We start from the raw sequence: 27,773 nt of genomic DNA on the forward strand, positions 1-27,773 counted from the left end.
GGAAAGGCTTTCCATTAATTGCATTTCTTGTGCGGGTGCAAACATAACAATGAAGTCTACGCTGCACTTGGTACGCTTTGTCGTACAGTTATGAAATCGATTGGCTTCCATATAGCGCTGATTCAAACCTCTAATGATGTTAGACTTGTGGAAATTGGACCATTCTTAACACCGTCTATTGCTATTCAATTCATCCTGAGTTATTTCGATTAAATGATATTGAACCAAAATGTCACTTAGACCGCTCTACTTTTGACTCTCTTGAAATGCATTCGTTGAGTTTACAAAGAACTAACGGGATGTTAATCCCACTCCAGCTGCACAAATCCCGATCCGTCAATTTCAATCACCCTAATGAACATCTTCCACTATCTCCCCCGATTGCAGGTCTGCTGCGGTTGCAGCAAATCTACCAAGGCCTCCGGCCCGGCAACGAAACGTTCCACGTGGAAACGGTGAAGCGAATAGCAAACGTCAGCGATGCCATCGAGTTCCTGCGGACCATCGAGGAGCTGAATCGGTGGTCCCGGAAGCACATCGTACTGGACTGCAGCACCGAACTGGCCAAGGACATCGTCGTCAGCCACGTGCGGGACATTACGCTCGGGAAGCGCACCTATCACTACCTGCTGAGCGGTCTGGTGAGTTGGTTTTCTTGCTACCTATGTGATTAACAACTGGGAGTGATTGGATTTTAATTGGTGGCTGTAATTATTTCACTTGTGGATGTCCAATAAGCTGTAGGAACAGCATTAATTTCGATAGAGGCCTTGGAATCAATGAAAACAACCATGAAAGAAATCCCAAATCAATCACAGTTCCGTAGAATTGTTTGTTCACAATCGATGATACCGATGTATTGTTCACGTTTTGTATACATTTTGTATCGACAACTCTTGTTTGCATTACTGTTAGTAGCTTTAAGGGATTCGAACAGGCTTTGTTACTGTTGTAGTGTGATGCCAGAAACAAGAAGAATAAAGCTTAGGCCCCAAGCACAATGTGAACGGCAACGCGGTACAACGGCAAAACGTCATGCCCATTTTGATCAACACATTACTTATCAATCCCATGTTGACTAAATCCTTTTCAACATTGACTTGACAAGTAGAGTGTAGCTCAGGATGGGCTTGCCGTTTTGCCGTTGTACCGCGCTGCCGCTCACATTGTGCTTGGGGCTTTACTTCCCTACCTTGACGTTGCACAGCGGAAATATTTTATCATAAAAACGTCTTACTTATGCGTTTTGGTGTCCTCAAGGAAAATTTTCAGTAGTAAATGATTTGATGTATAAAGCATCATAATATCCTCTTTATAATGAAGAAAAAATATAGTTTTGAGCTTTTCAATGTTCAAGGTTGATGTCTTCATAGAGTAGTAGAAAATTGTCTTTTGAATAGCTTTGTCTACGACACTAAGTTACTAAGTTCATAACAATAATATTCCTCGAAAAAGTTTATGCATAACTTTGGCATGATTGATTTTAAAGTTGTCATATATAGCAGGAACATAAAGATATCATTGAATTATACAGCTTTGCAAAATACGTAATCTCGTTAAGTTTCAAAACAAACAAGTTATTATGTACAGTATGTTTGACTCTGTAGTTTATTTGGGTATATTTAACTAGAAGAAAAGAGCACACATATGGTCGGTGTTCAGACAGACTGAAACAAGTGTTTTTTTTTTATTGGTCTAAGAAAAAAATAGCCCAGACGTTCGAAATGTAGAAATATTGGCATCGTTGGCTGCAATAATATAACTTATGTATTTGATGATACATCTGTATCAAAACAGCATCGAAAAAATCAAAATTGTTGGAGTCCTTATTAAGGACTCCATAATGTATCTTTAGAACTCCAAAATATCATCTAGTCCGGTCTGTCTGAACACCGACCATGTATAACTAAAAGTTCTCGACTACGAGTTCACATTAAAATAAGAGGAGATTGTGAGATATGTTGAATTGATTGTATAAACTCATCATTCGATTTAGAGGAGAAAATTTTGCATAATTAGTTCGACGGTGATTAATTGAAAACAAGTAACGATCCATCAATTGCCGGGAAGGAGTATGAAAATTTAAACTGTTTAATAGGTAAGGAGAATCAATACCGGCTGCTTGGGCACGTCAGGAGTTAATCATAAATATTAACCTCCTTTTCCCGAGCAGCCTAAATAGCCGCGTAGTGTCGGTAGCGGTTGTTTCAACTGGCTAAGAATTAACACTACGGACTGCCTGTTCCGGTGGTAAAAGTCCACCTCACAGGTGACCCCTAATTTATGGTGTGATGCGTACCGTGCCTAGGAATGAATGGTTAGGGGGGTCTAAATAAAACCTAACCGCTAACGGAGCCTGTGGGGTACCAGGGCGCCCTCCAGTCCTTCCTGTGCTACCCGGAGCAATGGTGCAGGTGACCTTGTGTTTCTCCGAGATAATCGGCTGCCCTTCTTCAGTCTCTACCCTGAGGCTTAATAAGGGTGGGATTATGAATATGTTGACATTTAATTTAAATTATCACCTATATGGATTCGCATTATGCGTTTTACACAGTGTATTCTGTGCTCTTTCGCCTTTGGCGACTTTAAATAGATACCGATCTGGTTTTTTCGTTGCTGGTCTTTTTCGTGCTGAGATTGCAAAAAGCTTAATTCTGCCTAGTTTGGGTAGTGGCTACGGTTAGGTTAGCTCAGATCTATCTTCAGCATAAAAGAACAGCAACGATCAATCTTTGCAGACTCATGCAAAATGGTGCAGCCCAAGTGGCGCTAGTTCAAGAACCCTACTTTCGTAGAGGGAACTTCTATCTAGATAACCTTGTGGACCCAGTTTTTGCTACTTTTAGCAAACTTGAAATGGCAAACTCGCGCGCCATGCCCCGCGCATGCGTGCTTGTTAATAAAGCAATCGTTGCTACACTCATTTCTGAGTTAACTACCAGAGATGTATGTGCTGTCACAATCGATGTTTCTGTTGATGACCTCAACAGGAAATACGTCTATTGTTCGGTATATTTACCACATGATGAACCATCCCCAACGGATGACTTCAAACGAGTTGTCGTACACTGCGTAACTAAAGGCCTTCCGCTGATTGTGGGCAGTGATGCCAATGCTCATCACATCATCTGGGGCAGCTCAGATATCAATTTGAGAGGCTCCAGTCTGATGGAATACTTAAGTAGTACAGACCTTGGATTACTTAACATAGGCAATCGCCCAACCTTCATGGATTCTAATAGAGAAGAAGTGTTAGACATAACGCTCTGCTCGAATAGAATCAGTCACGAGTTGACGAATTGGCATGTATCAGATGAGGAATCATTATCTGACCATCGCTACATCTTCTTTGAACATTCAAATGTAACTGCGCAGACTTTGCGTTTTAGGAATCCCCGGTCAACAAACTGGGAACTCTATATTGAATTGGTTGCGACCAAATTTCATGGATATTCTCCGTCCATTGAAAATCCAAGTGATCTGGATGATGCTGTTGATACTACAACATCCTACATTATGGAAGCTTTTGAAGAAGCATGTCCTCTGCGGTCTGTAAAGACTACAAGAGTGACCCCATGGTGGAATTCCGATCTGACTAGACTCAGGAAACAATGTAGAAGGAGTTGGAACAGACGCCGTTCAGCTGGATCAGAGTCGTTCAAGTCGGCTCGCAAGGCTTACAAGAAGGCTCTTCGTTCTGCTGAACGATCCGGCTGGAAAAACCTTTGTACAAATGTTTCCAGTTTGAGTGAAGTCAGTCGGTTGAACAAAATTCTTGCAAAATCTAAGGATTTCCAAGTGAACGAAATTCGCTTACCTAATGGTGACTTTACTTCTTCCGATGAAGAAGTTTTAGAATGTTTATTCAATACACACTTCCCCGGATGTGTGGACATAGCATCTACGGATGAACCAAATGTCTTTTCATGTAGTTACGAGTCTCTGGCCTCGGCTCGCAGTATCGTAACTACTGAATCGATTCAATGGGCACTTAATAGTTTTGCTCCTTTCAAATCTCCAGGAGCGGATGGGATTTATCCTGTTCTGCTCCAAAAGGGATTTGAGTCTATCAAACATGTTTTGAAAAAGCTACTTGTAAGCAGTTTTGCTACCGGGTACATTCCCAAATCCTGGCGTGATATTACTGTAAAGTTCATCCCAAAAGGAGGACGTGCGTCGTATGAGGAAGCGAAGAGTTTTAGACCAATCAGTCTGACCTCTTTTCTTCTGAAATGTCTGGAACGCATTATCGATCATCACATCCGTGATGTTTATTTGGCAAACATGCCTCTTCATGTGAATCAACATGCTTACCAATCTGGAAAGTCCACAGTGACTCTTTTACACAAAGTTGTATACGATATTGAGAAAGCATTCGCTCAGAAGCAATCCTGCTTGGGTGTTTTCTTGGATATTGAGGGTGCCTTTGATAACGTGTCTTTCAATGCCATATTGGAAGCCGCACGAAACCATGGGCTACCTACAATGATTACCAATTGGATTCATCAAATGCTAAAAAACCGACATCTCTTCTCGACATTGCATCAAGCAGCGATTCGAAAATTGAGTGTTTGCGGATGCCCCCAAGGGGGAGTCTTGTCACCACTTTTGTGGAATCTCGTAGCAGATACGCTATTGAGGCAACTCAATAATTGCGGTTTTCCAACTTATGGATTTGCCGACGACTATCTAGCTCTGATAGTTGGTATGTGCATAAGCACCCTATTCGATCTGATGCAAAGTGCTCTTCAGGTAGTCGAGAGTTGGTGTCGCCAATATGGCCTTTCGGTTAACCCGAATAAAACATCTATTGTTCTTTTTACGGAAAGACGAAACCACGATGGAATTCGACCTTTACGTCTTTTTGGCACTGAGATTAATGTGACTGATCAAGTAAAGTATGTCGGAGTCATTCTAGATTCCAAACTTTTATGGACAGCTCACATTGATTTCAGAGTCAAAAAAGCTTGTATGGCCTTCGGTCAATGCCGGCGAACCTTTGGTAAAACTTGGTTGAGGCCCCAAATATATCAAATGGATTTACACAACAGTTGTTCGACCAATATTGGCATATGGATGTCTTGTGTGGTGGCAAAAGGGCGAAGTGAGAACAATCCAATCAAAATTGGGCCATCTCCAAAGGATGTGCTTGATGGCGATGTCTGGTGCGTTCTCTACAACTCCCACAGCAGCGCTCGAGGCCCTTTTCGACGTTGCGCCACTACACATATATCTTAAACAAGAAGCACTTTCTTGCTCTTACCGTTTATGGGTACTGGATCTACTGGAGAAAAATCCAGTGAATCGTAGATCTACACACACTTCGTTGCTTCCACTTTTGGTGAATTGGGACAAAATTGTCCTTGCTCCAAGTGATCTCACAATTGCTTGTCACTTTCCTTACAGGACATTTATCACACAATTCCCTTCACGGGAAGAGTGGACGTCTGGCTATTTGGAAAGAAGTATATCAAACAATATAGTATGTTACACTGATGGCTCCCTTCTTGAAGGTAGAGCTGGTGCAGGAGTATATTCTCGTGAGCTAAGGCTGAATCAGTTTTACTCACTTGGTAGAAACTGCACCGTTTTTCAGGCGGAAATATTTGCTCTTATGTGTGGAGTGCAATCAGCACTTCAACAGCGCGTAATGGGTAAAGTCATATACTTCTGTTCATATAGTCAGGCTGCTATAAAAGCTCTCGCTTCGGCCAACTCAAGGTCGAAGCTTGTTATCGCATGTCGAACTCAAATTGAGGAACTGAATTCAGTCAACTCTGTAAACCTTGTATGGGTACCTGGCCATTCTTCCATCGCTGGAAATGAATTGGCTGATGAGCTAGCTCGCGATGGAGCATCGCATGACTTCATTGGTCCTGAGCCGGCTATTCCAATTTCGAAGTGCTGGGTGAAGCTTCAGATAAACTCTTGGGCGGCAACTCAGCACAAGCAATATTGGAATAGTTTGGAGTCGTGTCGTCAAACAAAATTGTACATTACTGAGCCATCTCCAAAGGTGGCGAAGTATTTAACAAATCTGTCAAAGCAGAATTGCAGTCTCTTGGTCAGAACATTGACAGGCCACTGCCGACTCAACTATCACATGGCAAATATTCAGCGTGCTGACTCATTTGTGTGTGATAGTTGTGACTCCGATTATGGAACTTCGTATCACCTGATATGTAACTGTCCAGTTTTTGCGCAAATGCGATTCCAATTACTTGGTAAACACTTATTAAGTGAAACTGAATACAGAAGCCTGAATCTTCAGGACATCCTGTTATTCTTAACCCGCTGTGGTAATGAGCTATAGGCTCTCTTTACGCTCATGCGTTTTGCAGTGCCCTTTTTAGGGCGCTGTTCGAACCCATTGTGGTATGGAGCTACTTGCTCTCAATTCGCTTATGCGATCTTCCCTCTTCAAGGGACCCCACTCCTATTTCCTCCCATCTTTCCCTTCCCTTTCCTCTCCCATCGGGTAGATGATGAAATAGGCTCAAATATGGCGATGGCACAAATCTCCCAACTGGTGGGGAACGTGCCTTTGGAGCCGGCATTCTGATACCTGGAATCAATGAAAACAACCATGAAAGAAATCCCAAATCAATCACAGTTCCGTAGAATTGTTTGTTCACAATCGATGATACCAATGTATTGTTCACGTTTTGTATACATTTTGTATCGACAACACTTGTTTGCATTACTGTTAGTAGCTTTAAGGGATTCGAACAGGCTTTGTTACTGTTGTAGTGTGATGCCAGAAACAAGAAGAATAAAGCTTAGGCCCCAAGCACAATGTGAACGGCAACGCGGTACAACGGCAAAACGTCATGCCCATTTTGATCAACACATTACTTATCAATCCCATGTTGACTAAATCCTTTTCAACATTGACTTGACAAGTAGAGTGTAGCTCAGGATGGGCTTGCCGTTTTGCCGTTGTACCGCGCTGCCGCTCACATTGTGCTTGGGGCTTTACTTCCCTACCTTGACGTTGCACAGCGGAAATATTTTATCATAAAAACGTCTTACTTATGCGTTTTGGTGTCCTCAAGGAAAATTCTCAGTAGTAAATGATTTGATGTATAAAGCATCATAATATCCTCTTTATAATGAAGAAAAAATATAGTTTTGAGCTTTTCAATGTTCAAGGTTGATGTCTTCATAGAGTAGTAGAAAATTGTCTTTTGAATAGCTTTGTCTACGACACTAAGTTACTAAGTTCATAACAATAATATTCCTCGAAAAAGTTTATGCATAACTTTGGCATGATTGATTTTAAAGTTGTCATATATAGCAGGAACATAAAGATATCATTGAATTATACAGCTTTGCAAAATACGTAATCTCGTTAAATTTCAAAACAAACAAGTTATTATGTACAGTATGTTTGACTCTGTAGTTTATTTGGGTATATTTAACTAGAAGAAAAGAGCACACATATGGTCGGTGTTCAGACAGACTGAAACAAGTGTTTTTTTTTTATTGGTCTAAGAAAAAATTAGCCCAGACGTTCGAAATGTAGAAATATTGGCATCGTTGGCTGCAATAATATAACTTATGTATTTGATGATACATCTGTATCAAAACAGCATCGAAAAAATCAAAATTGTTGGCGTCCTTATTAAGGACTCCATAATGTATCTTTAGAACTCCAAAATATCATCTAGTCCGGTCTGTCTGAACACCGACCATGTATAACTAAAAGTTCTCGACTACGAGTTCACATTAAAATAAGAGGAGATTGTGAGATATGTTAAATTGATTGTATAAACTCATCATTCGATTTAGAGGAGAAAATTTTGCATAATTAGTTCGATGGTGATTAATTGAAAACAAGTAACGATCCATCAATTGCCGGGAAGGAGTATGAAAATTTAAACTGTTTAATAGGTAAGGAGAATCAATACGATGTGAAACAATATAGTTCACGAATGAATCCATAGCGAATTCTTGGCGCTTTTTGAATGTCTGAATATCAACATATGAATAATATTCACTGAATATTAAACAATTACACCCAAATCAAGCATGATTTTATTCTGTCCCATAAAACTAATTTGTTGTGTTTAATTTGAATAAAAGTGTTAAAGACAAAAAATTTCGATGCTCAACTGGAATGTCAATATTTGAAGGTAGTGTAATCGGAGTAGAAGTAAATGCCTTAGTATTAACATATTATTTCATTGATAGCATAACTTGCATAAAATTTGTTTGAGCTATAAATTATCAAATAACTCCATTAGTCGATGCTTCGTTACTTGATATCCATTACATTTATTCATTGAAATTGTGTGAAATGTCAATACCATGAATATATATTATATATATGCACATGAATCGCTTGAAAACGTAGAATATTGCGTCTAATGAAATATTCCACGAAAATTGAAATATTAAAAAAAAAAAAATAACAGAACCGTTTGTACATAATAAAGAAAAACATCAATCCTCACAAATTATGTTTTAAAGATTTCATGTTCAAGACATCTGAAGTGTCATGCATTCCTACTTATTACTTATTTGGCTTTACATCAATTATCTTGATAAAGCCTCGCCAACGATAATTCGTCAATTCACTCGGTTCATGGCCGCTTCTCTCTATCCTCGACTGTGACCCACGCTCTCCAGGTCCTGGTGCACCTGGTCAATCCACCTAGCTCGCTGCGCCCCACGCCTTCTTGTTCCGACCGGATTCGTAGCGAACACCATCTTTACAGGATTGTTGTCCGGCATTCTTGCAACATGCTCTGCCCAGCGTATCCTTCCAGCTTTAGCTACCTTCACGATACTGGGTTCGCCGTAGAGTTGAGCGAGGTCGTGGTTCATCCTTCGCCACCACACGCCGTTCTCCTGTACGCCGCCGAAGATCGTCCTTAGCACTCGGCGTTCGTAAACCCCAAGAGCTTGCAAGTCCTCCTCGAGCATAGTCCACGCCTCATGCGCGTAGAGGACTACCGGTCTAATGAGCGTTTTGTACATTGTACATTTGGTGCGGGGGTGAATCTTTCTTGACCGCAGTTTCTTCTGGAGCCCATAGTAGGCACGACTTCCGCTGATGATGCGCCTTCGTATTTCCCGACTAACATTGTTGTCAGCCGTCAACAAAGAACCGAAGTAGACGAACTCGTCCACCACCTCGAAGGTATCCCCGTCTATCGTAACACTGCTTCCTAGGCGGGCCCTGTCGCGCTCAGTTCCGCCAACCAGCATGTACTTTGTTTTCGACGCATTCACCATTAGCCCGACTCTTGTTGTTTCGCGTTTCAGGCGGGTGAACAAATCTGCCACCGTTTCAAATTTTCTCCCAATAATATCCATGTCGTCCGCGAAGCAAACAAATTGTCCGGATCTCGTGAAAATCGTGCCTCGACTGTTAAGTCCGGCTCTCCGCATGACACCTTCAAGCGCAATATTGAACAACAGGCACGATAATCCATCGCCCTGTCGTAGTCCCCGCCAAGACTCGAACGAACTGGAGTGTTCGCCCGAGATCTTCACGCAGTTTTGCACACCGTTCATCGTTGCTCTGAACAATCTTGTGAGCTTCCCGATGATTTTCCATATCCTGTCCAGCACACCTCCTGCAGCGCTACGATGTCGAAACCGCGGGTCTTCAGTACATCGGAGAGTATGCGAGTACTTCCAATGAAGTTGAGAGATTTGCAGTTCCACGTACCGAGTTTCCAATCGCTAGTCCTTTTTCGTCGCTGTGGTATTTGCCGATTGTTCCGCTCCGTATTCTCTCGTTGACGTTCCTGTGCTGATGTGTTTTTACGGTTGGCTTGCAGGGCCTGACACCAACCCCCTAGATTTCCGGAGGACCATTCCCCCTAAATGTTTGGAGGGCCATAGTGCGCAGTTTAGCTTCGAGTCCTTCTCTGGCACTCGGACGATGATCAGCCGCCCCTGACATGGGGAGCAGACGCTGTTGTGAACCGCTCCTAACATGGAGTACAGACGCTCCAGGTTTGCAAAGGCAAAAGCAAAAGCAAACCCCCCCTTCCCTGTCAGCATACGACTAAAGTTCCCACCGGGGGTTGCCGACACGAATGCACCCCCTGGTGTAAAGTGTCGTAAATACACAAAAAACAACAAACCCACCGGGGGTTGGTTACCCGATCTTCCCCAAGGTTACTCGTACCCCGGCCAGTACCACGAGGAGGTAGGGATAGGTGTTGTTGGGCAAGAGGCTAAGGACCGCACAAAGGGGTCTATTTTATTCCTGCAGGTACGCGAGGTATCAATGGTACGCCATGCCCAGCCATTTACCGCGCCCGTCATGCATTCCTCCACACAAAATAAAACGATTTGAATTATTTCGCTCCATTGTAAACATTAGCGTAGCCGATAGCCCCTTCTAAAAAACATACATTTGAGGCTTATCAGTATCATAACAGAATAACTGAAATCTTACTAATGTAACCTGTTGGACACATTTTCAATCAATTTGGTCATTATCAGGTACACCTTAGCAGTCTAACCATATTTACAGTAGACAACAACCTCTAGCAGATCATACTCAATCAGCTTTTTCACCGCCAGATAAGACCATGTACTGTTGAAAAACTTTGCCGATGATGACAATAAAAGCCGTCGAAATGCGTTTTGTCGAATTTTCCAGATCACGCACAGTACCGCACTGGCTAATTACTAATTAGCTGAATTAGCACTATACCTTACCCAAGTAACAATGAAAGCTGAATAGCAAGAGTATTTGACTGATTAATGGTATCCAAGGCTGAACAGTTTGACAGCTGATAACTAATATGAAGAAGAGCTTATTAAGCGCTCTTATTCAGCAGTACACTCAAAGCTGAATATCAAGCTGAATAAACTATTTTTCATCTATAGTTTTCTACTTTTGTTCAACCAACCTGAATGAAATAGAATTAAGGTTATTTTAAAATACAATCAAATCATCGTCCCTAATCTAATTATTATGCCGCCGTAGATCAACAATAATATACACACGAATTTCATGTTTGTTTAAAAACAGTTTAATAAAATTCTTCGAATCAATTGATTTATGAACAGCACACAGTCACTTAGATGTTTTAAACTCAAACAGGACTATCGTTAGTAAAAAAAACTTCTCACTTCTGCATCGATGAGATTGTATGATAATAGATGAAATAAATACACTCGAGCACGAACTTCTCCTCGTCACATTTTCAGTTTACTGAACGAAACGGCACAAATAACTTGGTTTTCACATTAACCGTAATCATTATCAACTTGCGTTGACAATAATTAAACAAGGGTAATCGAAAGTTATCAGTGATCCTGTTTGCAAACAAAAATCACAACACACCTTTGACAGCTAAGAGTTTGTGCACACTTCTCCAGCCTTAAAGCAACCTTCAATATAACCCTTATTCAGACAAGTCGATAAGTCATTCTCTTGCTTTGAATAATGTTCATGCAGTCTCATGTGGAGCAGATGTCAAGGTAAGTGGTTACAAATCGGTGGTTCCCAGTTCAATTCTCAACTGTTCATAATTAATAATCTTTGTCTTTAAATTACACCACATATATTCACTATGTGTTTGAAATTGTTAATGGCAATGATGAACCCAAAAACCATGAACATGTAAATATGTTTACACTTTTTTTGGTATATTGTTGAATAAAGGATGAATGAGCGATCGTTAAGCTTTCGAAGGTTGACATACACTCCCGTGCATAAGTTTGGGTTCACCCCCTGAAAAATATGCAAAAGTGTTCAGTCCATATCTCTGTGTACACGTCCAATTGAAACTCTCTAAGCCGCATTCGAAAGGCAAAGAGTTATTCTTACTTCGTATGTATTTTTCCAAAAACATTCTTTGAACTTTGTATACTAAATTTTACTTAAAGTTGCGACATTTTTCGAAAAACACACTGAAAAATCATGTCTTATTTCCTCAGCATTGGATCGACCAAAATTTTAAATCAAAGAGTCATTAGAATCGTCATCTTATATTCTTTAAAGAGCACTCATGAAATTTTTGCGGAAAGATCTGAAAAGTATTCAAAATCAATGAAACAGTCAGTCAAGTCATCGTGCAAAAGTTTGGGTTCACCCCTCAGTATGGTGTATCGTGCAAAAGTTTGAAGTTTGCAAAATATGAAAAATGTCACTTGGTCCACTCTGACTTAACGCCGACCATTTGTTACTAGCGCCACCCAGCAGATACATTTCTAATCAGACTGGTTACTGACCGATAACCCTGGATCAGCTCCACAACTTTGCCCAAGACTCCAACCTTTTAGCTTATCAGGATCTCGAAATATAGAAGATTGGAGAAAATTTGTAAATAGCACCACCTAGCGGGAAAGTTACTAATTAGATTTTTTACTGTCAGAAACAAAAAAGGTTACACACGAATTCAAAAGTGGCAAAAAAAACTTCGTTCCATCGTGTTCCAATGCTTTTTAGGAATCATTATGCATAGGCCTATTTAAAGCTATAGAAATAATATTATCTTTGATTCTTTACAGTATCTTTCGATGTAACTTTTGAATGATTAATTTTACAGTTCAATAATGATTCATTAACTCTTATGCATCATCAAAATACACTTCTTTGCTGTATACTTCAACTTGATACAAATTTTAACAAAATGTATGTATTATTTTCAGAAATATTTTACATACTTGTAGTTAAAAAAGCACATTAAACACAAATAAAGTTACTAGTTTTTGACTATAAGACGACGTAAATATTATCAAACAGAAAAATACTCTTACCAAAATCTTTTCGAAGAAATGGGTTATTCGGGGAAACAGGATATTTGAGAAACTGACATTGGAGGAAAGTAGACCATCTGGGCTTCAAGTTCCTCCAAAATTGTCTGAAAAAGGGAATTACCATCCCTTTGTGAAACAATTATTAATCCCTCTATCAGCAGCTTTATTTTTACCGCTTTCTCATTTCTCAATATTTTTGCACCATTTTTTCACAAATTCTCGAAAAACTCTTATAGTTCAAGAATCCGTGCCGATATTAATCATTGGTGATCTGGTTTTGAAAATATTCCGAAGTTCTTTGGGGGTCTAACGTTCTTCATATAAAATGTCTTTGGCGGCCATTTTGTTTTTGATCAATTTATCAAAAAAATAAAATGTGGGCAATTTAATGTCAAATTATAAGAAGATACTTTGGAAAAAAATCATACAAACCGGTTCAATATTCTTGGAGATATCTGAAAATTACAATATGATGTTTTTTTAAGTTTTTATTATATTTATTCGGCCTGCATGGTACCAGAGACCTAAACGCTCATTACTCAAAAACGGCTGCATTAATTTGATACATATTTTTCACGACATACTCAAATAAATATATTGTTGCGAAGAGTGAATATCCAAATAAGATACAAATTCTATAGCCTGCCGGGCCAAGTTAGCCGTAGCGGTAAACGCGCAGCTAATCAGCAAGACCAAGCTGAGGGTCGTGAGTTCGAATCCCACCGGTCGAGGATCTTTTCGGGTTGGAATTTTTCTCGACTTCCCAGGGCATAAAGTATCTTCGTACTTGCCACACGATATACGCATGCAAAAATGATCATTGGCACAGTAAGCTCTCAGTTAATAACTGTGGAAATGCTCTTAAGAACACAAAGCTGAGAAGCAGGCTCTGTTCCAGTGGGGACGTAATGCTAGAAAGAATAAGAAGCCTGAAAAATTAACGTGGGCTATGGCTGCGCGTCGGTCCCCCAAGGAATATCGTTGGATCCAGATGGCCAATGTTCAATATCAACACAGATTTTAAGAGTATAAAAGTTTTTAAATAACTTGTAAACAAATGGTACAAAAATATCGAAAAACAAAAAAGTTACTACGATTTGGATATTTTTGCTACGATAAAAAATGAAGCTACTAGTAAAGCTGTTAAACTGGATAATGTCTTATTCCACAACATCTGTGATTCAGGTGTTTCATAGAGACTAAAATTGATAAAATATATAAAGTTTTCTATAAACATTATAGTCAAGAACTTGTAGTTGCATATGAGCATAATATAATTCGCACTTTTAGCCTATTGTTTAGTTGCTAGTATATGAAATATGCTCTGAATTTGCTTGTTTGCTTTGAAAATCACTGGAAGAACATGCCTAATGTTGAGATAAAAAAAACACCACATTACTCATCATACTGGCAACATCTTTCACCTATAATAATTTCCATTCCATAATTCATAAAGCATACCTTAAAGCAAACAAAAGTTAGGTTGAAACCATTAAATAACTTCATATCAGCTTACCTTTCTAACTTTCCAGATTGTCAACACTAATTATTTTTGTGTATTCACATTCCACTCTTGCAATGAAAGTTCCAGAATATTAACACAACAAATGTATAACAGTTACATTTCAACACAAGCTTGTATGAAATATTTCGCTTCATTTACATTCCATATTGTATCGATAGGGTAATGCGGAATATAAATAGGGTTGTAGATTGTACTTAATGTGAATGTGAATTAAATGTTAACTAGAAAGCATCTCTCTTGTATTGATCATTCCCTACCGGTTCGTGTCCTCGGGAACATGCCATATTCAAAGTTGTGTATTTTCAAGATATCTAAAAGTTTTTAGTTCCAAAATCTATTAAATTCCTAAAACTGTTGAATCATAAATTAGGTCATTTAACTGTGAAATCAAAAATACAAAAGATGTGTCAATCAAACACATTGAAGGAGTTATAATCAAAATATATATTGAACAGTTATGCAGTTGTTAAGTTATAATCTGCGACAAAATTGTTAAAAAATGCACTACCTAGCACTTTTCTGAAAACACCAACCTTCTACAATGAAAAGTTCTAAAAATAAGGAAGTATCATAATCATCAAACAAAACGCATTAAGTTACATAATAATACTCTCTTAAAGACACCACAACACTTGAAAGAATAATTAGTGTGCTTCATTAAAAGCACTCAAATTACGAAATCTCCCACTGTGCGTTGTTATGGTTTTCAAAAGCCATGACACAATCAGTTGCTGGAACCGTGATAATTTTGTGCGACTTCTGCGAAACGGAACAAATTGATTTCTGGGGAAACATTTTCAATTCAAGCCGCAAGCTTACAATCGGAAGCACTTTTATGCTGCGGTGACCTTCTGATGCGATGGCGCATATTTTGATTGCAATTCTGTCCGGGAAAGAAACTAACAAATTAGCGACTGCTTTTCCTCGGAGAATTCTATATTTGGAACCTTACTGGATTTGCAATTCAAGAGCAGACTGCCTCTGAATGACCCTTTCTCGAGAGCTGTCACAGACGTTTCTGTGATGATGTTTCCTCGAAGGATTTCCATGTGAGTGTCATGTATCCATAACTCTTCATTCTCACGTAAGCCAACAACGCACCGGTTTCGTCCCAAAGCTTTGGCATTAATACATATTGTATTATTGTGTCAGCGTGACCCTTCGACATATGGTATACCCAGGGCCGGATTTATGGATGTGGGGGCCATGGGGCCAGAAATTTGTGGAGAGCCTTCTTCCCATACAACATGGCTGGCCTGAATATTTGTTTGTAGATTAAAAGCTTGATCTAAAGACAAAGTTTTAAATTTTTATTAATAAGTGGATAAAGACATTTCATACATTTGTTACATTTAACTTGAATGCCTTCAATGTGATTTTTTAAAGTTGAATTGTTATCTAGCATGAGCCCTAGACACTTAACTTTATCTGACCAACTTATTGGAACCCCTCTCATAGTCACAACATGCCTACTTGAAGGTTTAAAAAAATGAGCTGTGGAAACATTATACGTTAGAGTTTTGAAAGCATGAGGAGAAATCTTCCATTTATGCAAGTATGAAGAAAAAATATCTAAACTTTTTTTGCAATCGTCCTTTGGCAAAAAGGCCTATGTCACCCGCAAACAAGAATTTTAGACATCCCTGAGGTACCATGACCCCACAGTTATGGATCAAATAGTGTGGAGTCCAACCTATAAAATTCAATAAAACAACATGGAAAACGTAAAATGGTAATATAAAAGCACGAATCGAATCGTTTCAAATTGGAACTTCGATTAGTAAACTATTTTGAGTATAATATTTACATAAGATTGCATAAAAATTAAAAATTGTATCGGTTTCTGAAAACTATATTATGGATCAACGTTCATATTATGGATCAAATTGTGACATATTACGGATCAGTGCGCAAAATCAAGAGATTTTCAACTCAATGCATATGTATTGTATGTTTTGACGAAAGTTAACAATGCGTCATATATTACTGCAAAAATAGCAGTGTTCGAGCTGGAAACAAGGGTAAAATGCCTTTTGTTTGTGATGCTGCATTGTAATAACTGAGACATGAACTGTTTTCGCTCCACACCAAGTTTTTCACCCATTTTTGTCGGCTAAAAAATGAAATTTACAAACCTTCATGTTTTATTAGTTTTATCCTTAGTGCTATTGTCTGAAAATGTCGAATCCAATGCTTTAAATGGCAGAAATCTAGATTCTTTGGAAGTCATCCATAACCGTGGTAAACAATCATTTCCTGATCCATATTATGGATCACTAGTTAGAAGTGCTAATATTCGATATTTAGAATCAACAATCGAGAAAAATGTTTTCCAAGGATGAATTCATACTCAATCGAAACGAATGAGTATGTTTTATGCTATAACATTTGAATTTTACCACCTGTGCACAGCTGTGGGAGCTTATGAATGCTGACGGCGCTTCTTACAGAAAACGAACATATAATGATAGCTGTGTGGTACCAACTAAACATTTATCAAATACACCGCTATTTAGCGGTTGAACGTTGTGCTTAACACTACAAATGGTAGAAGACAAATAGTATAACATGGGAAAAATATGTTTTACGTCAACTTTTATGTTTTGAGCGAGTTATCCGATGTTGAACGCCAAAGTGATCCGTCACTGTGTGGACATGGTAACTCAGGTTAGTCAGATGTGAAAATATTGTATAATATTGGCCCCAAAATGCTGCCTTGGGGAACCAGCTCTTACAGGAAGTCTTTCAGACTTGGAGTTCTGATAATTAACCTGAAGTGTACAATTTGACAGACAACTTTGGATTATTCTAACGATGTATGTTGTATGTTTTTTTTTAATTTTCAATACCGTCTTTGTCTTAAATGCGTATTCATCATTGTTGGAAATGTAAAGGAAAATTCTAAGTCGTAATTAAATATTATGCCATAAATATATCGATCCACCTTAAGTTTCCACGTCTTTTGATTTATAAAAGTTGATATTGTCTCACAGATTTCAAGTAATCTTTCAAAAGTTTTTCACTCATATTTTTATTAGTAATGTAAAATTTTTGTTGCCACTAATACGTCCCTGGCTTCACCCGATGAGTATTTGTGTGCGGGATGGAATCATGTCTAATCCGTTGAGACCGAGTTCTTATTCTGAGTGGTACCGGCTTCTGTTCCCGGATCGGATCCGATTGAAGTCAGTTCGTTTCAACAATTTATAGAATTGGATTTCATGCTTGCCGTACATTGTAGAAATGTTTCTTATCTAAATATTGCACCAGGTGCCACAGATAAGCTGCCACTGCACAATGGTCCAGATTGCAAGTTTAGGCGGACATGAACTTTTCGACGTCATTTTGTGGTTTTAGAGTGTAGGTTGCCTCCCAGAAGTGTCTCGAAATTAGTTGTACTACAATTCGTACGAAAGGGATTTTTTCTCTGCACTAATCGCAATAGTGTCCTATATGTCAACTTTGTTATGTTAATAGATAGCAAGATAGTTCAGCAAAGTTGTAGCATATTTTAATACAAAAAACTTTGTAGAACAAACTTTTTCTCTATCTCTTATACTTTCTGAGATAATTGACTTTATATATGAAAAAATGAAGAAAATCCTTTTTTCACTCATAAGTCATTTATTTACAAATTTTAGCAGCCTACTATGTTCTACAAAGTTTTTGGTACTGCTATATTCTACAACTTTGGTGAATATACCACAGTTGTTTTTCTTCTCGTTTTCTTATTGTCTTGTTCTTCGTCTTCTTGACGTAATGTCCCAAAGAAGATTTTAATTTAAAAGTCATAAATGGTAATATGTTGCAAGAGTTGAGAGGCATTCAATTTATTTATCTTGAGTCTTTGATTTATGTATAGCAGTCATTATTACAGTAGTTAAAGTCGTATTGAAATCAGTCATAGTAACCATGTAAAAAAATACAATTGCGATTGCTACTCACACCAGATCCAGTGATCTCACTGACAAATCGTCGAATCGCACATTAGCATTCGGAATTGCACGAAGAAGTCCAAGAATTATTGAAAAAGTTTTGAAAATTATGCTTTTTAACAAATATGGTACACTCTACAAAATCAAACAGGTGTTGATTATTTCATGCTGAATCGCGGCGGCCATGATTTTTGTGTATTTTATAAAAAATATGACTAATTAATGTGTTTTAATTGCAAATCACCCGTCAGTGAAAATAGTCTTAAAAATATATATAAACATAATATATCCACCAAATTTCACTCAAATACTCTTTAAGGGGTGTAGGGCAACGGTGTGACAGGTAGGTTCATTTTCAAGTGCATCTTTGCGAGTTATTTGGCCTGTAATACGGTATGATTTTAAATTAGTATCTCCTACAATAAGAAAACCAGAAGAAACACAACTGTGGTATATTCACCAAAGTTGTAGAATATAATAGTACCAAAAACTTTGTAGAACATAGTAGGCTGCTTAAATTTGGAAATAAATGACTTATGAGTGAAGAAATGATTTTCTTCATTTTTTTATATAAAAAGTCTATTATCTCAGAAAGTATAAGATATAGAGAAAAAGTTTGTTCCACAAAGTTTTTTGTACTGAAATATGCTACAACTTTGCTGAATATACCAACTTGCTATCTATTAACATAAAAAAGTTGGCGTATAGGACACTATTGCGATTAGTGCAGAAAAAATCCCTTTCGTACGAATTGTAGTACAACTAATTTCGACACACTTCTGGGAAGTAACCTATACTCTAAAACCACAAAATGACGTCGAAAAGTTCATGTCCGCGTAAATTTGCTATCTGGACCACTGTGCACTGCTGTCTACGACTTCCACAGCATGACGACAATGACTTGTTCTTGTTCTGATTAGAAAGAAAATTGCTGCTCATGGGGTTCCTGAGCTGATTCAGTTGGGAATTGAGCTGTTTCCCAGATAAGTTTATAGGTTGAACCGATAGAATCAGAAGCAGTTCAAATGTGTACTAATTGTTTGATTTAGATTGAACCGGAGAATTGGATTGAATTGTCCGATAGATACAATTCTGATCTTTGTTCGAAGTCGTAGGTCACGAAAGCAGATTCAATTGAGCGTTTTCGTAATAAAAGAAACTAATTTAAAAGATAATAGTTTTTTTCATTCATAAAGCCTCCAGAAATACAGCTTTCATTACTAATTCTTATTCGAGCAAACCATATGTTATACTTTGAGATTTTTGCTCTAATGCTGTAGCAGCTAAATATAAATTTGATTCCGAGCTTTAAGCCTTTCCAATCCTTCAAATTTTGTGACAAAGTTGAATGAAGCAATTGCACCATGTACACCAAGTACACACTAATGCTATTATCTCTAATAGCTCTTGTTGCGCTCTTTACCATTTTTCGTTATGCACATGTAGAGTCAGTCTATGCTATGCTCTGCTATGCATCGTACCATTTTTACAAATGAAGTACTTTTCAGTTCTGTTTTGAGAGATGGCAAATTAATATTCGAGTACCTCCATCGAATTGCTCTGGATTTCGCAATGACTTATATAACAACCTTCTGATTCTTCATCCGTCGAAATAGAGAGAAATATAATCTCATTCGTTTGCTTCGGCCACTAGTAGTCGTAGATGCAAATGCCATGTACAAAAAACAGGTGTTTGTCAAGTTTTCCAATCTGTTTCCATTGCTATGGGTGCAGTTAAATCCTTTAGAGAACAATTTTCTACGCAATAAACAGCAGATTTAAAACTCATTATAAACGACTTTTATCTGGAGTTCACTACAAAGCTACTGACGTTCATCATACTAGTACAATAATTCCTCTTCATAATCAACAACTCAACTCAAAGGTAAGCCACAATCCAGGATTGTGCTATCATTACCACCTCAGTTCCTGTGCAGTACAACTGTTGGGTCTCCACAAGACATATAATCATTATTACTGCGGGATTATTTCGACAAAGCAATATTCATGGAAATGTGCTCACACTGAAGTGCCCTTCCCAGTCAGGGGGCATTCAGTCATCTGTGTAATTCTACCAAAATCATTTCATAATTTACACTGTGCCCAGCAGTATTCCAACTCAACAGCCCGGGCATTCCCATTTTTCGATTCCGAATCAACTCAAGAGACAGGGAAAATATGTCTCTACTGATGCCCTTTGACCGGTTGGTAGCAGCCAGCAGTAGAAAGCATCTAGCGTCCGTTTTCTGTTGCCAAGACCGCAAATTCTTCTTCCATTTCCTGTCCTGCCGTCCACATTGGTGGAAATCGGTTTTCCAATTTTGTGGTTTTCCCAACCGAAGAAATTCCCTGTGTGAGTTGAATAAAAGCGTACAGGTTTTTTTTTCTTTTTTTTTTTTTTGCTTCCATTGATAGGAACAAGATCCAAAAGGCATTGCCAGGGACGGGAAATACATCCAAAGTTGGTGTTCACTTCAGACGGCTTGAAAAGGGGAGCACAGCCTTGATTCTCAGTTCACCGGGCATCGAGAAAGAACCAACCTCAGGTTCGCTTCCGTGTGATATTCCATGTCATATGTGTGAGTGCATGGGCGTTAGTCAGGTTTTCCATCAGGGGGCGTTAGCAAGCGACCTCAAATGTTAACACTTCAGTCGTCGCGCTGTTGTATTTTGTACGGTTTATGGACAAAAGGTCGAAAGACAAAACGTCGAAAGGACAAAAGGTCGAAAGACAAAAGGTCGAAAGGACAAAAGGTCGAAAATTATTTGCTTGATGGGAAATTTTTCCTTCTTTGAAAAAATATTTTCGACCTTTTGTCCCTTCTTTTTTGTTCTTCGACCTTTTGTCCTTTCGACCTTTTGTCTTTCGACCTTCTGTCCTTTCGACCTTTTGTCTTTCGACCTTTTGTCATAGATTCATTTTGTACAACACTGTTGAAAATACCTCGCTTTTCGTTCACAACAGCAGCGTGTGGTTTTGCCGGTGGCAAACCGCGCGACGACTGGAAGGTTAATTTACGGACAGTGGAGTACGAAACGCGTCTTACTCCAATATAACAGATCGGACAAGTCCAGATTGCAAAAAGTATGAATATTCAAATGGTTGCCAGTTAAAGACCCTGGTTCATTTTGAGTAACTTTTATTGTACAAGACTATTGGATTTCTTTTGAGAACTTTGTTATACAAATTCCCCAGAATTTCTTCCAGGAATCACTCCAGGCTAAGGGTATGCGAAATACCGAATGAAGTTGCACAGCTTACGTAGCTTACCATTCTCAATGTGCACATATCGATAGCTCAAATTTTAAAAGTCAATTAAGTCAAGGTCCTCACAGCCATCGGGGAAGGTAAAGATTGTTAGTTAAACAACCATTGTTACTAAAGATCGAAGAATCTTCTGAATCTCCACAGTTGTCAGTAAAAGATTATTGGGTTAGTGGGATAAGGTACGGATCTGGGAGTCACCTATGGTTGGTGATGCGATCCATGATATATTCCCGCTTAACCGAATTTGCGATATAAATCAATAACAGCATTGTAGCTCAAACCATACCCAAGTAACAATTTTAGTTTTATGAATTACCTCCAGGTTGATATAAATAAACGCCCATAAAACTACGGTCAACGCACTGTTGCCTTAATCGCATCCCCCTAAACCTCTTGTAGATTAGAACGTGACTAGTTGGCCCACTCTGCAAGAGACCGTTAAAAATCTACGAGGTTTTGCTAACACTCGGTGGCTTAGGCGCCACTCCCGGAAACCGAGAGACCACCAGTCGTTTTAATCTCTGTCCGACTACTTTGAGACTTTTCTCTTAGGGGACTCGTGAACGGCCAACCTACCAGAAACGCAAGAACAAACGGAATTGCCCAAAACGAAAAAATCAATCAGCTTCCAGAACTTCAACTACAATTTATTCAGGGAAATTTCTAACTCATTCGGGTTGGACTGAACTACAGTAACGGGTAATAAGGGAAACTATCACGGCCATTAAAAAGGTTTCCACGTACCTGCGCAGTAGACCTGTTCATATTTGAAAGAATGTCTGGAAATCTACCGGTCAAGCAGTATTCCGAATTATCATGCTAAGAACAATGTGTGGTCGAATTTTCAGCTCATTTGATAAAGATTTCAATATGCTTCAAGTTGAAAATGTGTTTTTGAGCTTATATCAAGGTTTGAAAAATCATAACTAGCATGTGGAAAATCAAAACCACTTGCTATTACTACTACTTGAAAGCTAATTCTGTTCTGTTAAAGTTTGTCGAACACGCTAATAAGATCAAATTGAGTTTTAACATTGTTTGATCTAGATTTGTTTTCCGCAGTACCGTCAAACGGGGCTTCTTTTGACATTATTTCCACATTCTTTTACTTTGAGGATTTGTAACTCTTAGAATTATGGATAGATGTTGATAATATTTGCCTATATTTAAGTTGTATATGTACGTAACAAATGTGCAAAATATGAGGCAAATCCATCAAGAAATAACAAAAATGCTTGAATAGCGAAAAAAGTGTGTCCTTCAAGACAAAAAAGGGGCTACTTTGGACATTTTCACAATTCGCTAATGAAATGATATTTCCTTATAACTTTCAAACGGATTCAATAGATTGTCGTCTACTGTGATGTTATGGAACGTTTTTCATTGATAAACTTAATGTAGAAAATTGCAAAGCTAGTATCAATTACACATAAATAACAAATTTCAACGAAACATGCCATTCACTTTTCTCAGTTTGCAGTATGAAACTTAAATTTTCAACTTCCTCTTAAATGGAACTATCAGTTACGAATGCTCGATTTTCAAGTTGACATAAACGAACGACGTAACTACTAGGTACGGCGATGATAAATGAGTTATGTACAAAAACTCTTTTTTTTCTATTCTTACTGTTATATGAACGATATGTTGAAGGATCATATTAATACCGGTAACTAATTTAATACCAGTAAGTTATTTTCATTAAAAACGCAATCGATGAAGTAAAGTTTAGCAAGATCGTGAAGAAATAAGTTTGCTTTTGTAATATGCTTTTAGCTTCTTAGCAGTTTAGAGCTGGCTTAAGAGTAGTTTAATTTAGGCATTTGAAGGATGCAACTGTTCTGTACTACAAATTCATGTAAAATATGACGAAAACTAGTTTTGTAGAGATTATGTTGTGAATTTGGCATTGGTACATATTGAAATGTATGTGTTTTATGTCTATTCACTTTTACAAACATTTATTTTATTTACAAACCAAAACATTTTAATAAAATAAAAGTCGCAAAAATAAGACCTTTGATAAATTATTTTAATAAAACAACAATTTTAAGCAAACCAAATCACAAGATTTTCATGAAACATGACGATTCGATAGTTTCGTGATGCTCCCAATAAGTTTCCAAGACATGGGTAAAATTCAAACAATGTTTGTATAGCCAATGTTTTTTACCTTGTGAATATTTATTCGGGCTTTTTTGAAATGTTTTCTTGTTTATCCTGTTATTGTTGATGTTGTTCCAAGAAAAAATCATGCCTAGTGGTAGAGCATATATTGGTTAATAAAAGTGGTGAAGACACAAAATAGCTCAGATTAATATTTACGCTGCTACTAAATACAAAAGGTGAGTGTCCAAAGTAGCCCCTGGAATCAAAAGTAGCCCCGTCCGACGGTACCCTGAAATCACAGTTTTTTGAATATATATGGTACAAAAAACACACATTGACATTATTTTTTCAGACCATAGTCAACGGGAATAGAACATTGTAAAGCTATGAATTCATTAACCATTAACCGCTTACATGTTACCTAAGGCAATAAAGTACAAAAAATGCCCAAAGATCGTGCACTGCATCGCAACCTGATGATAGTTAAATCAAGCATGACACATGTACCGACGAATGAATGAATTGAACAAGTTAGCATTGCTTTTTCTTTCCGATTGATGATTGTTTTGATCGCATTTGATTGACGATTCAGAACGATTTGAAAACAATCATCATCATCAACTGAGAAAAAGCAGTGCTAACGTGTTCATTTTTTACATTCCACAAAGCTCACGATAGTGTGGGGGAGCCCACAGCGGATTCACATCTGTGCTTCCTAAGTTATTACGCGTTGCAAGAAAAATTTGGAATCCTGGAAAATCCAGAGCTCTTGATTGCCAATTTTCCCAACTAAATTATCATAGTCACCAATGGCTTTTAAGACTTTATTATTGCTGTTTATTTTGTATCAACTGTCACGATGAATTCGATGATTTCAACAGATTTTGTTGAATCCCTCGGTTGTCACACGAGAACATGTGGAGAACCACTTTGAAATGGAAATCCTGCTAGTTCATAACTCATGAATGAATTGCGCCATCACACCCGAAAGCGTTAACTGATGTTTAGCTAAATCGAGTTCTCAGCTTTCATTGATACTACATCTTGGACAAAAATGATTCAATTCTAAATACAACAGTATGTGAGACACTGACTGGTTAGCCGCATAGCTGGTAATTACATACTTAGAGAGGGAAGCCAACTGGAATCATTCCCAAAAATCAATAGTGACACAATCCCTACTGTAGGAAACACTTTATCTAAGGGTTCCAACTATGTTGGTTTCGAACGTAGTTATGAGTAGTTGAACAGAATACATGGAAGAACGTAGTCTACGAGATTCGAGCAACTACGAGCAACTATGAGTTTCAGTAATGCAGAACCTCTCCAACAACATGCCGAAGTGCACCAATCGATTTTCTGTAAGTTGTCAACGATTTAACTCATTTAAAACTGCAATGCTTACTGTGGTTCATTTCCTCTGTGCGGGGATTGCTAGCTGCGCGTTATTTCCGCGAAGCAATCCAAATTTTTAAATTTCCCCGCAATACTATTTTTTAAAATTTATTTTCGTAAGGTAACTTGTAACTTTCAACGGGATTGAGTTTTAGATATGTGTAGTCATCATGTTATGGAAGATAAAAATACTAAATTTTCATACAGGTATGTTTTTTAGAGAGAACACTTCCTAAAAATAGTGATTTTCAAGAACCTCGAAGCACAAACCTCAACCAAACTATGTTAAAACTTGCTCCAATCGTAAAATCATGTTCGACAAAAGTTCGTAGAATTGAATCAACTACTGTGTAGAGGTATTTTCAATAATTTTTGGTGTTCCGTTCGGTAGTTATGATTTTTTATAGCTTGAAATTATCCTAAAAATACATAATTGATTTGAAGCACACCTAATTATTCTCCAAATTGATTGAAATTTTGACCAGAAGTTCATTTTAACATGAAAAATCTAAATATTGGTTGACTAATTGATTTCCCGACATTCTTGAAAATATGAATAGCTCTACTGCGCAGGGTATTTGGTGACTCGATGACGTCTGACGTATCCGGCGGTTGTCGGCGAAGAACGGTCGTCGCTTTGATCGCTCCTCGGAGCAATGGTAGGGACGAAGCTTGTCCGCTGGCGCTGCTGTGATGGCGGCAGCGATGACTAGCTTGAGGTCAAGGAGTATGGCCGATATAGCGGTGGAGGTGGAGGCTGGACGGAGGGCTTTCGATTTTGGTCTTCTACGAGAGCCGCAACGACGGTTTGTCGTGCTTCCCGGGTTTGACCGCCTCTTCAGGGTCGAGGCCAGCGTACCGTCGCACGGATTTGCCTTGGGGGCTCTTATCGCACGCGATGAAATGAAACCTTTTACCTTCAGATTTGGTTCGATCCAGCGTACGGCGATTAGCTACGTACGGGGATCGCGGTCTCGGAATCCGTTCACCGGAGTTGTAGCGTAATGCAAACTTACGACGGTTTTTGGCGACCGTCGGAGTACTTCGTTCGAAGGGTTGGCGAACTTCACCGCACTCCGTTTAGCTACCTTAAAAACGGGCCTTAGTGGATCCCGAGCGGAATTTTTCAAATATGATGGCGCCGGAGACAACATGGGTGAACCCCAAAATGACTCCACTTGTCGTAATGATCAAAACAGCCCGTAAGACAAAAAGCGCCTAAGCGCTAGAAAGTACACTGCGAATGGCTTAAATTAAAATATTGTCAAGAAACAAATTTCAAATCTAAAAAGTACCTTTTTGTACGAATAATCTCAAGCACGAATAGAAGATTCGCGGGACCACGGTCAAAACAACCGAAAACACGTACAATTTACTAGAAACTCAAAAGACAGTTTCTATTGCACGTTCACATGAGGGAAAGATAAAATGAGAATTAAAACCAAATACAAGATAGTTTTCGTCGATATTTACAAAAAGTTATTTTATTTTACGAATTTTATTGCACAATTTCAAACTATAATTTTACTTAAAAAGAGAGAAACGTTTTTCTGTTTTCCAATTAAACCAAAATTTAAAATGTTATCTTAAAATCAACGAATTCAAAGCAAAATAATTTTGCTTAAAAAGAAAAAAAACTTCCCAGCGTTACAAAGTGTATAATTATGTCAGACAAAAAAAGCAAAAGAGTATTTATGGTAGCTTTTTTGAGGTCACCTGTTCTAGATGAGTGTCGCTTCATCTTGAAAATAATTTTATCATAACGTCGATCATGCCGGATTTATTCCAACGTAAACAAAACAAAATAAGATTGAAAACACGTCTGTACTAATTTGTTGCGTAGTGCTTGTTAAATATTTGAAGTGATTTATTTTGGTATAGTGTTCGAATTTTTAAATTTTGATTTGCTGTGAAATGTGATGAAAAAGAAGTTACAATGCGTGTGCCCATAGCTAGAAATTATTTAGCATTTGCTAAAAGAAACCACAAGGTGAAAAATAAAACACATTCAACAACTTTTTGTTTTATTGGGCAATAATTGTATTTCTTATTATATTCAGCCAGTTTAATCATCATACCAAAGCATCTTATGAGTGAATTCATGGAATGAAAATGTGGCAACCAGAGTGAAATTAAAATGGCGGAATATATTATATATTTATCTACAAATGCTGTTTTGTCATCATAAATACGCAAATAAGGGCATACTTATTTGATTTGACATTTGTGGATGTAAAATTGCCCTAATTAATTCCGATTAACCCTCTAATACCCAAATTTTTATTTTCGATTTAAGTATTATTTTTCGTTATCTAAAATCGTTCTAAACACGTTTTGGGCATTTATTAATTTTTATTCGCAAATTTTAAAATTTTGGTTTTTGATTTTTATAATTTTTATTTTTGAACATCCCTAGCTTTTTTCATTTTTTCTTGAAGCCTTCTCTAGTTGTTGATTTTTGGCAATAATAAAAACTTTAATTGTTACGGTATTTTGAAAAATATTAAATTTTTAAATTTTTTTTTCGGAGCGTATTTTATTTTCCGTGTAACTAACGGAAAAACAGGTTTGAAATGATTTTAATACCACCAGGCTTTTCGTTTGTGATAGGTTAATCGTAGAAAACTATAAAAGGTACGATTTTTTATATTACACGTTAAATGAAGCCCAGGCATTTGTAGGTTATATAAGAATGCAATTTTTCAAACAATTTCTAAAAATACAAAAAAGTTTCAAAAGCCATAAAAAAACTTTTCTTATATGCGTGTTATGAGTCAAGGTATAAGTTAGCAATAAAATAATTTGGATT

General features: G+C 37.8%; 1 protein-coding gene across 2 annotated transcripts in view; it reads left to right on the top strand.

The window, feature by feature from the left end:
• The window catches only part of LOC5569846 (glutamate receptor 1), a 659,974-nt gene that overhangs the window by 541,930 nt on the left and 90,271 nt on the right, over window positions 1-27,773 (top strand). For both annotated transcript variants that reach the window (XM_021840615.1, XM_021840616.1), the window contains exon 4: window positions 388-641. In XM_021840615.1, coding sequence (XP_021696307.1) covers window positions 388-641 — 254 coding nt within the window. The remainder of the gene's footprint in view (window positions 1-387; window positions 642-27,773) is intronic.

Source organism: Aedes aegypti, chromosome 2, assembly GCF_002204515.2.
Source record: "Aedes aegypti strain LVP_AGWG chromosome 2, AaegL5.0 Primary Assembly, whole genome shotgun sequence".
In the NCBI taxonomy this organism is placed as follows: Eukaryota; Metazoa; Arthropoda; class Insecta; order Diptera; family Culicidae; genus Aedes; species Aedes aegypti.